A 13,768-nucleotide genomic window follows, 5' to 3' on the forward strand; every position below is an offset into this window, starting at 1 on the left:
CAGCTAATATTACTACTAATAATGTCATCCTTCTCTCCTATCCATCTCCAAATTCCAACCCCCTCCTCCCCCTCCCCGTTTTTTTTTTTTCATGCTGCCTTGGACAGTCGACCCGACACCTCTTTCATCTGGTTCCTCAACCCGCTTAAGTCCATCAAGTACCTCATCTGCAATCGCTACAAATGGCTCATCATCAAGATTATCCTGGCTCTGCTGCTCATAGCCATGGTGGCCCTCTTCCTGTACAGCATGCCCGGCTACATGGTCAAGAAGCTATTGGGGGCGTGAGGAGGCATCGGCGGGTCAGACCATGCCCCCATCATGTTTCACCTTCTCCGCCTCAGACTGTGAAGCTCTCCCAGGGGTTTCATACAAACTCACGTCTGTTTTGTGTGAATTCTTTATTTTTCTTTTCTTACAAAAAAAGGAGGAAATCCAAAGAGTAAAGTGGGAAGTGTGACCGACTGATCCGATTATGCATGCAGAATGGATTGTCCCCTAGCTATAAACATGCTGCTTTCTACTTTTGGTAACAGCTGAAGTGAATATTTTTTCGGGAGATTAATACAATAAGCATTTCTCTTGGAAAGAGTACCAACAAGCATTGACTTGCTCTGAAGACGCTTTGTTAGACGCAGTTGAGTCCGGCTTCCAGTAGTGGAGTGGCGTGTACGTAAACTTAATGAGGAACCTTACAGATATAGGATAGCTCTGGCTGCCGTTACTGCAGAACAAATCAGGATCCGTAGAGCGTGAAACAATATACATTGCGAGACAATAACTCAACCATATAGCCCTATCCATGACATTCATTTGATCTAAAACTAATCCTTTCACTCTAAAAGCCGCCAATAGTGATCTATTTTTGAAATAATGTTGAAAAGTATATATAATATATTTCAGATGCTCGTCAGCATTGGGATTTCCCCAGATTTATTTCACTTTGCCCGCGTCACAGCTCCGCTGGTGTAATTTGAGTTGATTTGCTTTGCTTGCACTCATTGTAAACATTACAGGCGACACGCATTCTATTAGGAGTAATATGGAGTCGTTGGAAGTGTGTGGGATTTATCTAAGGCACCAAGGCCCAAAGTTACAAATGAGAGCGGAGCCTTAACATACCTTCAATCCCATTCAACATAGTACTGTAGAAAATAAAGACTGATCACTGATCTCGGGGGTGTCTGCAACATACCACACTACATTGCTGCGTTACTTACTGGTACTGGGGCTGCAGCATTGCTGCGTTACTTACTGGTACTGGGGCTGCATTGCTGCGTTACTTACTGGTACTGGGGCTGCAGCATTGCTGCGTTTCTTACTGGTACTGGGGCTGCATTGCTGCGTTACTTACTGGTACTGGGGCTGCAGCATTGCTGCGTTTCTTACTGGTACTGGGGCTGCATTGCAGCGTTTCTTACTGGTACTGGGGCTGCAGCATTGCTGCGTTACTTACTGGTACTGGGGCTGCAGCATTGCTGCGTTTCTTACTTGTACTGGGGCTGCAGCATTGCTACAATTATTACTGGTACTGGGGCTGCAGCATTGCTACGTTTATTACTGGTACTGGGGCTGCAGCATTGCCGCGTTTCTTACTGGTACTGGGGCTGCATTGCTGCGTTACTTACTGGTACTGGGGCTGCATTACTTACTGGTACTTAAACATACAAGATCTGTACAAAGCAGGGAAAGCTGTATGCAGTATCCCTAAGCCCACAACAATGCTTAATATTCCCTTTTTCCATGCATAATTAGTGCAAGAAAACAACTTGACCCAACAATAACTAGCATTGTGTCTACAACCTACAGACTTGGATAAGTAGCATTAGGGCTACTGTGCAGCCATACGGAAAAGCTTGTCATTTCCAAGGCTACATTCTTACATAAAAACTATAAAAACTTAGTGCAGGACAGACCTCCCTCTCCCTCCTACAGGAGCAAGGGGTGCCTGGAAAAAGACATAGGTTATCTATTTCACTCTCCGCTTGTGTCTGTGTCTAATGTACAAAACGTATATATGATGCGGATCAGTTAATCAGCGGTTGACACCACCTCCGTCAGTCCAGGCAAATATGCTTAGCAGCCAAAAGGGGGGATGATGAGCCAAAACTTTGACACACCCCGTTATAATATTGTATGAAGCACAAACCATCTCTATATACTCTATATAACATGGGGTGGCCAACTCCAGTCCGCAGGGGCCCACCAGCAGGTCAGGTTTTAAGGATAACCTTGCTTAGACACAGGTGGCTCAATCAGTGGCTGAAGGAGGGATATCCTGAAAACCTGACCTGTTGGTGGCCCTTGCAGACTGGAGTTTGCCCCCCCTTGCTCTGACCAAAATCTAAATAGTAAAAGAAGTGCACAGTATGGTGATGCATTGCTGTTAAGCGGTGCCTGCTTCATGTCACTGCTATGCCTGCTTTTGGACACCCATACGCTTCCAACTAGTAACCAGTCAGTTCAGCGGCCCAGAAATAAAACCAGCAGCGATCCCAAGCATTCGGCAGAGCTCCAAACAGAGGCTGATTTTTCATTGAATTTTTACAGTGAGTTTTAACACCAATATTAGAACACTAATTACCTTATTAGCACGTTTGTGTTTGATGTGTGAATTCCTGCAACGTTTGACTTGCAATCCCTTTAAAAACGATTTATTGCATTTCATTTTTATTTTTTTCCCTTCAGTTACGGGGGAAATATTCCCCCCCCGCTTTGCACTAATTTGAATTTGCGTACTTTGTAAAAGGAATTAATTTATACGTTTGATTGTGTGACATAATTTATTGTTTTTTTTTTTTTTTTCTTCCTTACGTTTGTCTGTGCGTGTTTTGTTGTTGTTTTTGTTTGTTACAATAAAATGATGACTCCGTTCCTCCAGTCGTCCTAATACCAGTCTGGCGTGTATGCTGAGCGCCGCGTATACTGTGCGTGCTCGTCTGGAGATACTACGGACGGCACTTCCTTGGTTTGCTGTTGGCCTGTCTCGTTTTGGTTTTCGGAGCCCTAGTTGTATATACTTTAGCCGGGGTCCTGAATGAGAAGCTCATTAACCCTGGAAGATAGAAGTCAGCACACGTCTGTCAGTAGGAAGGAAGAAGAAGATCGGAGAGCTTAGGGCCTTTTTAGAACAGGTAAAAGAGAATGGGAGGACTATAGCATGAATTAGTGTAGACATTTCAATACAGGATGACTCACCTACTGAGTGTGGACGCTGATCATTGCAGGGCTTTGACACGGCATGGTCCCCTATTGATCCCAAGTGTATGCAGTTGAAGACCTCATCGGTGGCAGCTCTAGAACAGGGGTGGCCAATTCCAGTGTTCAAGGGCCACCAACAGGTCAGGTTTTCACGATATCCCTGCTTCAGCACAGGTGGCTAAATCAGTGGCTCAGTCTTTGACTGATACACTGATTGAGCCACCTGCGCCAAAACAGGGACTGATTGAGCCACCTGTGCTGAAGCAGGGACATCCTGAAAACCCGACCTGTTGGTGGCCCTTTAGGACTGCAGTTGGCGACCCCTATTCTAGAAGGTAGAACACTCATTTACGGTTAGAATTTGGTGTCTAGAGATTGCATGGTGTTTGTGGTGACCACCAAAAGGGACCCGCACAGTTTAGCAGTGAGCGTTTACATGTTATATTTTAGCAAGACCAGTAGGCAAAGACATATTTGACCAATGGACAGATAACACTGAGCTACACCGTGACTTTCCGCTTAGTGTATTTCCCAGCAGGCAGACCATCATCCGTACAGCGGGTAACAGGTCACTCGAACTATATTCATAAATAGCACAACTGATTGAGGCAACAGCGCAGTACAATATGTCTGCAAGTGTTAAAATACTCTAAGGCAGGGCGCTCAACTCCAGTCCTCAAGCCCCCCCAACGGGTCAGGATTTCAGCATATCCCAGCTTCAGCACAGGTGGCTCAATCAGAGGCTCAAAGACTGAGCCTCTGATTGAGCCACCTGTGCTGAAGCAGGGGTATCATGAAAACCTGACCTGTTTGGGGGGGTGGGGTTGGGAGGGGGAGCTTGAGGACCGAAGTTGAGTTCGCCTGCTCTAAGGGAAGAAAAATAATCTGGGCATAGTACTGCAGGGTGAGTTTAGGGAAGGGAAATCGGTTATTTGACGCATACTGTACCAATAAGGAACAAACGAATCTGCAAGAATGCGCACGGCAGAGAGCACAATGTGTGTGTCCTTTGCAGCTAGGTGTGCCGTCCACTCATTGTGCTACATTGCGCGACGCTGTACAAGAGACCTCGCAACAAAATGAACGGGTCTCAGAGTTGCGCGTTGTACCCAGAGTACAAACACTGCGTGTGCCCCACTGCGTGTGCCCCACTGCGTGTGCCCCACTGCGGACCATTCATTCATTCTAGTCCATTATTACACCGATAAGTGAATCACGGGAGAGAAACATCCCGTTCACTGCAAGTGACAAGACCCATACAGAAGTATCGCATTATGTGATACGAAGCACAACAGGCGCGCAATTTATACGCAAGCACTTATCCCGGCCGCCCTACTTAAAAACGCTCCAGTCAATAATTATACGTCATGAATCTGGTTCTTTCTTAATTAAAAAAAAAAAAAGCAATGAACCTATTTGATGATAAATGACATTTTCTTGCATTATTGTCAATAACTCGGGCCCATGTTAACAAAGCGGTGCAATGTCAGACCAGTCCTCAAGGGCCACCAACCGGTCAGGTTTTCAGGATATCCCTGCTTCAGCTGAGGTGACTCAATCAGTCCCAGCTTCAGCACAGGTGGCTCAATCCACCTGTGCTGCAGCAGGGATATCCTGAAAACCTGAGCTGTTGGCGGCCTTTGAGGAGTAGAGTTGGCCACTCCTGCCGTGCAGCCTAATAAAGGGAGTGGGGCTGTCTATAAAGGTGGTTTAGACTCATATTGCCTAAATCAGTCACCCGCCATAAAATGCCTCCTGCTTGGTACAGGTGCCCGGGTTTAGAATATAGAAATATAGCATTAAAGAGGAACAACGGTGGAGAAATTGCTGAGAGTCATGAGAATGAGCATGCGCATGCCTATAACATGTCTATAACATGCCTATAACATGCCTACCGGAAGATGTCTAAAAGTGACGCCCATTTATCAAGGTCTGCTGCAAAACTGGGGTACACCAGCCCCCGGGTTATGGAGTACACCAGCCCCCGGGTTACGGAGTACACCAGCCCCCGGGTTACGGAGTACACCAGCCGCCGGGTTACGGAGTACACCAGCTCCCGGGTTATGGAGTACACCAGCTCCCGGGTTACGGAGTACACCAGCCCCCGGGTTACGGAGTACACCAGCGCCCGGGTTACGGAGTACACCAGCGCCCGGGTTAAGGAGTACACCAGCGCCCGGGTTACGGAGTACACCAGCCGCCGGGTTACGGAGTACACCAGCCGCCGGGTTACGGAGTACACCAGCCGCCGGGTACACCAGCCGCCGGGTTACGGAGTACACCAGCCCCCGGGTTACGGAGTACACCAGCGCCCGGGTTACGGAGTACACCAGCGCCCGGGTTACGGAGTACACCAGCCCCCGGGTTACGGAGTACACCAGCCCCCGGGTTACGGAGTACACCAGCGCCCGGGTTACGGAGTACACCAGCGCCCGGGTTACGGAGTACACCAGCACCCGGGTTACGGAGTACACTAGCGCCCGGGTTACGGAGTACACCAGCGCCCGGGTTACGGAGTACACCAGCGCCCGGGTTACGGAGTACACCAGCGCCCGGGTTACGGAGTACACCAGCCCCCGGGTTACGGAGTACACCAGCCCCCGGGTTACGGAGTACACCAGCCCCCGGGTTACGGAGTACACCAGCCGCCGGGTTATGAAGTCAAAATACCCTATTGTTTTCCATGAATAATTTCATTTGCTACTACTGATCATTTTTCTTTTGAGGTGCAAAATCAGAAACCAGAAGTGTAGATGATCTCCACTTAAAACGGCACGATGTGTCGCTTCTGAACAGTTATGTTTATTGTACAAGCTTTATTACAAATGCTCGTGTCGTGATATAAGGTTATCCAAGCTCGAGCCGTTCCATGGGAACATCATAGCATGACACCTGCACGGTCTGCCGGCTCGCTGCCGGAGAGGCCTACACCACCAGTCGGCATTGCACTCGAGGGGTTAAAGTGTATGTTTCATATGTTTTCATTTCCAACACGAGCAACCCAAGAGCTGAACAGAAGGAAACACTCGAGGTTGTGTCTTGTGACGCTGTAAATGTTAACATGACCCTTTAAATTATTCTCCTTCATACAACAGGAGTAAAATTAAGGTTAAAAACGCAAATTTGGATAAATCCGATGTGCACAATGAGATTTCATACGAAGGAAGAAATGATGCTGAAGTCGACTATTTTTCTAATCTGTGTTTTGTATTAAATGGTTTTAAGGCATCAACATTATATTACAAGAAAATGTTTAAAAATAAAAAAATATAAAAAAAACAAGACTATTATTGTGCTTTTGGAATGGAATAGAAATAGGAAAGAAATAAAATCATAAAAAAAAGGTGCAAACCTCCCATTTTCGGCCTTTTCTTTATTTCTCCTTTTAAATCCAGCGGTATTCAGAATAACATATAGAGCAGGGGTGGCCACAACATAAAAATCCACAACCCAGGAACCCCTGGCAGACCTATAACAGGTATATAGATACACTCACTGAACAAATATATCAGGTCTAGTAGAGAATATCCTAAAACCATTAGTCACAAACACCTACAGCTTCACACAAGATAACACAGATTTCCTCAATAAACGTAACAACAAACAACTACAGTACCATCCAACACACTACTAGTTACCATGGATGTAGGATCCCTATATAGCAACATCCCCCACAAGGATCGTGTTGAGACATGCTTGCAATTACCAAACTGATAGAATACATCCTCACACACAACTACTTCAGCTTCAACAAGGAAATGCCCCTACAACTAATGGGGACTGCAATGCGCACCAGGATCGTCCCGTAATATTCCAATCTTTTTATGGCAAACCGTGAACAGAGATTCCCTACAACATACCTTCACAAACCTTACAAATATTACAGATACATTGATGATCTCTTTATAATATGGACAGAGTGTGAAGAAAACCTTTTAAGCAGTTTTATGAGTCCCTGAATTCATTCCACCCATCAATTAAGCTCAGACCTAGGCAAACCTAGTGAACTTTCTAGATACCACAGTAACACTGAAGAATGGCAAACTACACACATCTGTATACAAGAAGCCAACAGACAGATGCAGTTACCTCCCCAACTCCAGTTACCATCCCACTCATACAAAACGAGGTATCAAACACAGCCAGGCTATAAGATATCAATGCATATGGTCTGATACTAAAGACAGAAATAGACACCTCACAACCCTGATTGAATGTTTCAGACAGAAGGGATACAAGCTAAAGACTATTGCCCCCCCCCCGGTTTCTCTTCCTGCAGCTCACTGCAGACCAGGGAATCGGCTGCACGCGCCGCCAGTCTCGCGGGCGCATGTGCAGCAGAGGTACTGGGGCCTCAGCCTAAGCGATTGTGGGCGTGTGCATGCACAGACAATCCTCAGCCAATCAGAACATTTTCCCAATTATAGGACAGGCTCAATAGCCAATCCTGAAGCTCTGTCCATCACAGCATCACCAACAACCAGAGCAGGACTTGTATCTACCAGCAGGGAATACATCACATCGCTAGGGTCACAGTAGGGTGAAACCTATTGCAGCTTCACATTGCAAAGCCAGTATAACCAGCCTGACACTGGTGAGACACAAAAGGTCAAATCAGCTGTCTGTGAGTAGGGTTACTGACTCTGCACTTCTGTAACCCAGGCCGTGCTGAAAAGCCGTGTAATGCTGCAGGCATACATTTATAGGGGTCCGTGTTAAAATAGATATCAAGTAAAAGGTGACAGTGTGAGCTCATTTGCATGTCATTTCCCAGAACCCATGGCTGCAGTGGAAGCACTGTATGCTCGGAGATAATGGAGAAAGACATGCAAACGTGTATGTGCTCACATCATCAGATCTCCCCCTCACCATCATCAGATCTCCCCACATCAGCTCGCCCCCTCATCATCATCATCAGATCTCCCCACATCAGCTCGCCCCCTCATCATCATCAGATCTCCCCACATCAGCTCGCCCCCTCATCATCATCATCATCATCATCATCAGATCTCCCCACATCAGCTCGCCCCCTCATCATCATCATCAGATCTCCCCACATCAGCTCGCCCCCTCATCATCATCATCAGATCTCCCCACATCAGCTCGCCCTCTCATCATCATCATCCCATCTCCCCACATCATCATATCTCCCCATCAGATCTCCTCCCCCCTATGCCTACCTATATAAATGGAGACAGGCGCGGGGAGATAGCGTTAAAGGATAAGCCGGTAGATGAATCGGCACTTGAAGCAGAGCCGGACGGCACGAGGTGAGGAGCGCGCTAGCAGCAGACACCAGAAGAAAGACTTCCGGGTCAGATCGTAGGGGCGCGCTCCTCCCCTGCCATCCTGCTCTGCCTCTGTAACAAGGGCTGGTTCTTCTACCGGCTTATCCTTTAATGCCGGGGGCCCACCGCAAACCATCTCTCCCTGTCTGTCTCTACAGGGGGGGGGGGAGCAGCCCCCCAAGAGCGCGGGCTGCCCGGGCTATAGCTACGCCCTTGTACCCCGAGATGCATATTCGAAATGTATAAAACACGACAATCCTCCTTTACAGGGGTTGCCGAGTGTACGTGCGGGAAATTAAAACAGAAGATGCTCTTTATTGTTTGGCAGCTGTGGGACCTATTGCAGTCAGTGCTGGATTTCCCAGGCCCAGGGCGGCAGAATTCGGGGGCGCTTGCCGCCCGCACATAAATAACTTGCCGATCGGCGCTTGCCACCATCACGCATGTGCGGCCGGCAACGTGACGTCACACGGCGTTGCGCTGCCATGGAACAGAATGGCGCGGCACTGGAGAGGGAGGGCGGCACCAGGTAAGTGCCAAAGGGCGGCATTTCTTCAAATCCGACACCGGTTACAGTATGTCACCAACAAACTAATCACAAGCGCGCTCGCGCCTGCTGAATCGTTCTTCTGAATGGTCCCGTGTACAGCTCTCTACATGGCGACTGCTACTGTGCGCTACGTCTGCAGCAACATCGAGCCCCTGTGAAGTTAATACACTGCAAAATATGGTGTTTCCGTCACTCTGGTCCCAAAGGGGATGAAAGAGGAGCCGGGGGGAGGGGGGGGGGGGAACTCCAGTCTTCAAAAGCCACCAACAAGTCAGGGTTTTAGGATATCCCAGCTTCAGCACAGGTGGCTCAATCAGTCCCAGCTTCAGCACAGGTGGCTCAATCAGTGGAATCCTTAGAACCAGACTTGTTGATGGCCCCTGAGGCCTGGATTTCCCCACCCCTGCAATAGAGTATTCTAAATTCAGATGAAAAAAAAAAAAAAAGATTTGATATGCTCGGTTTCTATCATATAGTAAATAAGTACAATGTTTGAGGCACATTTCTCACCTAACTTAGTTTTTTTATTGGGGAAAGACAAGAAAAAAAACCCCCAAATATGTCGTCAGATCAGTCGCCACAAATGATCGCCGTGGTAATAAGAGCTCAGACACTTTGCATCGTGGGGAGGTTTCAGATCTGGGAGGAATCCACTTGCAGAATGTGAGTGGGCGGGATCTCCAATTCAGTGTTGATCTTAAACAGGAAGAAAATGATTGAGAATATTAGGCATATGTTTGCACCGCCGAATCCGAACTGGGATACACGGGATTCATGGGATACACGGGATTCACGCGATCACGGCAAATCCTCACTACAGGGAGGCATACAACGGGCTCAAATCGGTGTGTCTGCATGAAGTGGGGACCTGGACGTTGTTGCGAGTTTGAATTTGGGTCAGGGATTACCCCCCGCAGGTCCCCGTGAGGCACAGCCGTGCAGCTACAGCCCGTTGTGGGAGAGAAAGCATCGACGGATTAGCCAATTTGGGAGAGAATTTGTGTGTATTCTCTTTAAGGGACAGTTCCATCTGGGGGGGGGGGAAGGGGGCAGGAGAGAGGGGGTGGAGGTTTAAATCTGCTGCGTCACGCTGGCTAACAGAAAGCCGCGACGGATGCTTCCTATTGGCCTGTGTGACGCGGGGGCTTTAAACCTGCGTAAAATACCAGTGCTACATCCTCTGTTAAGTATCTCGGAAGAAAGGGGTTCCCGGAGGTGAAATTACTGGGGTTCAGCCCCATAAACCCTGAGGGAACAGGTGGGGGGGAGGCACAGAGGGAACAGGTGGGGGGGGGCCCAGAGGGAACAGGTGGGGGGGGGGCAGAGGGAACAGGTGGGGGGGGGCAGAGGGAACAAGTGGGGGGGGGCAGAGGGAACAGGTGAGGGGGGCAGAGGGAACAGGTGGGGGGGGGCAGAGGGAACAGGTGGGGGGGGGCAGAGGGAACAGGTGGGGGACAGGCAGAGGGAACAGGTGGGGGACAGGCAGAGGGAACAGGTGAGGGGGGCAGAGGGAACAGGTGGGGGGGGTAGAGGGAACAGGTGGGGGGGGGGCAGAGGGAACAGGTGGGGGACAGGCAGAGGGAACAGGTGGGGGGGGTAGAGGGAACAGGTGGGGGGGGCAGAGGGAACAGGTGGGGGGGGCCTAGAGGGAACAGGTGTGGGGGGGGGGCCAGAGGGAACAGGTGGGGGGGGGCCAGAGGGAACAGGTGGGGGGGGCCCAGAGGGAACAGCTCCTTTAATGCTTCATTTCATAACCATATTCAGAAAATGTGACCATTAATGACTAACGTAATCTAAAATTCACTTGAAAATGGGTGTATATATAAATATATATATATATATATATATATATATATATATATATATATATATATATATTTAAAGATATTGAGTATCGTAGCCTTAACAAGGACTGTATACAGAGAGAAACATTTATCATTGAGAAACACACATCGGCATGTAGCAAACGTTTCTCTCTTTATAGAAGGGCTTATTTTATCATCTCCACAGCATGCGACCAGGCACAGCGATCAGCCGAAAACAACTCCCATTCCAGGCAATAGAATAAGTCCCTTACACTCAATATACTGAACTTCAAGTGAAAGGTGGACGCCATTAGTCGGTGTATCTATATCTATATATAAATATATATATATATGCCAGCCGCCTCTTACTCTGGAGTTGAGGTACTGATGTAGTAACATGCGAAGCTCCGTGTTCTGCTGTCTCAAACTTGATGTCTCTGTTACCAGATTCGACCGAAGTGTCAGCACGTCACTGAGAGAAACACACACGAAACAGGTTGTGTTATTGCGTGAAGGACTTGGATAAGGGCAAATATGAGCTTATGCAAATAAACGTCAGTGCAGTTTCTCGCACTTCTTGTAAAAAGTGTGCAGAGTCTGAACATTAGAGCTGTAGGTGTAAATCATTTAAGTTATTATCGATTGTGCCATTCAGGTGAATTGTCATTGCCACGTGCCAATGGCTATTTAATGAGACCACAAAGCTTGGGACATTGTTGTATTCTACTGGTGACTCGACTGGTGGGTTAGCTAACATGATTAGGTTGCGCTCGTCATATGAGACTTACTAGTACTTCTCCATGGCAGATTCCAGCGCATCCCACACCTTCAGCTGGGACTCCGGGATAACCTGTGCCGCGGCCGCCCAGTATGCTGCATCCTCGCTGCTGTCCCGCTCCTCAGGGCCAGCGATTTTGGAGTGAACATATTTCCTAGAAAGGTCAGAAGTCAGAGTTGTTTATTTATGCACATGCCTTTATTTCCTAACATTAGCACTGTGTGGGTTATGGTTTCCAACACTCATTTGGTGATGGGTCAGGAAAGCATAATGGTTGTTGATCCTACAGTATGCAATGTTTTATTCCACTGTTGTCCCTAAGAAGCTTGCAAACTACTATCGAAGCCAAACGCAATCTAGGATAAGTGAAGACTTGAGGTTTTTCGCACCTTTAAACTCGCGTTTTCCTAATTTTCATTCGGTTTTGCCACAACTTGAATCACCCGTATATACTAACCCGTTACAACGTTCCTTATTCTGATGCCATGACCTCCACATCCTTCTCACTAGGAAGCAAGTCTAGTCTTTCCCTACGTAATTATCCCCATGATACTTTTTCGAACGTCATTTCTACCTTAACACTACTATTCTGCCTCTCACTGGACACCAACATATACCCAAATGCAACCTAAGGAAGCTCCCTCGATTCCCGGATATTGTCTTCATACAACTCCCTTTTCGATACCTTTCCCTCTGGATTCTATCCAAACCACGCAACTGGGATTTCACGCACAAACATTTCTACTGATCCATTTACGTCAAAGTCCTACTCATACAACTGGACTTCTCTTCTGTCTTCAACCCTACGGACTACCTCCTCATTATTCAGTAGCAATAGTGTACAGTATGTGTAGTGTATTGGTCAAACTTTTGGGGCTTACATGTTTGGCACTACTGCAAGGAAACACCCATAGACTTGAGAAGTGTAGGTATAGCAGTCTATAGGCTAGCATGCCCTTTCCACAACACCAACTGAAGCAAGCAAATACAGACTGGTCGATATTTTGGCTCCCAAAAAAAACAGGTGGCTCCCTCATTAACTGAATTATAAACACTTGGCAAACCTTGGTTTGTGTAGTTCCATGACAAAGGCCCGCAGGGCTCGCAGAACATCATTGGGGTGGATAAGTTCACTTGGCTGAGATGTGGAAGGACGGTTTTCATCTGTGTTGGTGTTATTGCTGGGGTCATGTGCCTCTCTTTCTTCCTCCTAAAACAAACCACACACAGAACTGAGCATTGTAATTATGTCTGCTAGGAAAACAAACAGCCAGTACACAGAATGCTCCATGTTAAGTAAACTGGACGATTCTGGACTAAAACAAAACCGACTTATACAATTATTTGTATGGCATTTTCAGTGGGTTTTCTGATTCTGGGAAATATTGGGCAAATAAATCTTTGAATACCTGTGTAATTGTTTCAATTATACATGAACATTGGTATATGTCCATGTTATGGTCTTTAAATGTTATGTACAGACTGGCTCTGGCTCACTGTCCCTTTGTAAAATGTGATCCTATGCACTGAAAAGGACGCGCGCTCTGCACCAAGGAGTCACGGACAGAAATAGGAAGATGGAGGCAGAAACTTCCCTATGGTATTGTGGGGAGAGGGTTTGGCGGCTGAAAGGAACACAGATAAGGGTTTAATGGCTGAAAGGGACACAGGTAAGGGTTTAATGGCTTAAAGGGACACGGGTAAGGGTTTAATGGCTGAAAGGGACACAGGTAAGGGTTTGGGGGCTGAAAGGGACACGGGTAAGGGTTTAATGGCTGAAAGGGACACAGGTAAGGGTTTGGGGGCTGAAAGGGACACGGGTAAGGGTTTAATGGCTGAAAGGGACACGGGTAAGGGTTTAATGGCTGAAAGGGACACAGGTAAGGGTTTAATGGCTGAAAGGGACACGGGTAAGGGTTTGGGGGCTGAAAGGGACACAGGTAAGGGTTTAATGGCTGAAAGGGACACAGGTAAGGGTTTAATGGCTGAAAGGGACACAGTTAAGGGTTTAATGGCTTAAAGGGACACGGGTAAGGGTTTAATGGCTGAAAGGGACACAGGTAAGGGTTTGGGGGCTGAAAGGGACACAGGTAAGGGTTTAATGGCTGAAAGGGACACGGGTAAGGGTTTAATGGCTGAAAGGGAC

General features: G+C 47.6%; 2 protein-coding genes across 15 annotated transcripts in view; one reads left to right on the forward strand and one right to left on the reverse strand.

Moving 5' to 3' along the window:
• The window catches only part of OTOF (otoferlin), a 398,008-nt gene extending 394,946 nt beyond the window's left edge, over positions 1-3,062 (forward strand). For 7 of the 11 annotated variants that reach the window (XM_075598737.1, XM_075598748.1, XM_075598742.1 and 4 more), the window contains one exon: positions 108-3,062. In XM_075598737.1, the coding sequence (XP_075454852.1) occupies positions 108-288 (181 nt within the window). In that variant the 3' untranslated portion in view covers positions 289-3,062. The remainder of the gene's footprint in view (positions 1-107) is intronic. The other 4 variants (XM_075598740.1, XM_075598738.1, XM_075598741.1 and 1 more) reach the window with 1 other exon arrangement.
• Positions 3,063-9,541: 6,479 nt separating this feature from the next.
• DRC1 (dynein regulatory complex subunit 1) overlaps positions 9,542-13,768 on the reverse strand; it is a 40,353-nt gene continuing 36,126 nt past the window's right edge. For all 4 annotated transcript variants that reach the window (XM_075598752.1, XM_075598749.1, XM_075598751.1 and 1 more), the window contains exons 15-18: positions 12,687-12,832; positions 11,633-11,776; positions 11,214-11,316; positions 9,542-9,735 (exon numbers count right to left, since the gene is read on the reverse strand). In XM_075598752.1, coding sequence (XP_075454867.1) covers positions 9,673-9,735; positions 11,214-11,316; positions 11,633-11,776; positions 12,687-12,832 — 456 coding nt within the window. In that variant the 3' untranslated portion in view covers positions 9,542-9,672. The remainder of the gene's footprint in view (positions 9,736-11,213; positions 11,317-11,632; positions 11,777-12,686; positions 12,833-13,768) is intronic.

Source organism: Ascaphus truei, chromosome 4 (assembly GCF_040206685.1).
Source record: "Ascaphus truei isolate aAscTru1 chromosome 4, aAscTru1.hap1, whole genome shotgun sequence".
Taxonomy (NCBI): Eukaryota; Metazoa; Chordata; class Amphibia; order Anura; family Ascaphidae; genus Ascaphus; species Ascaphus truei.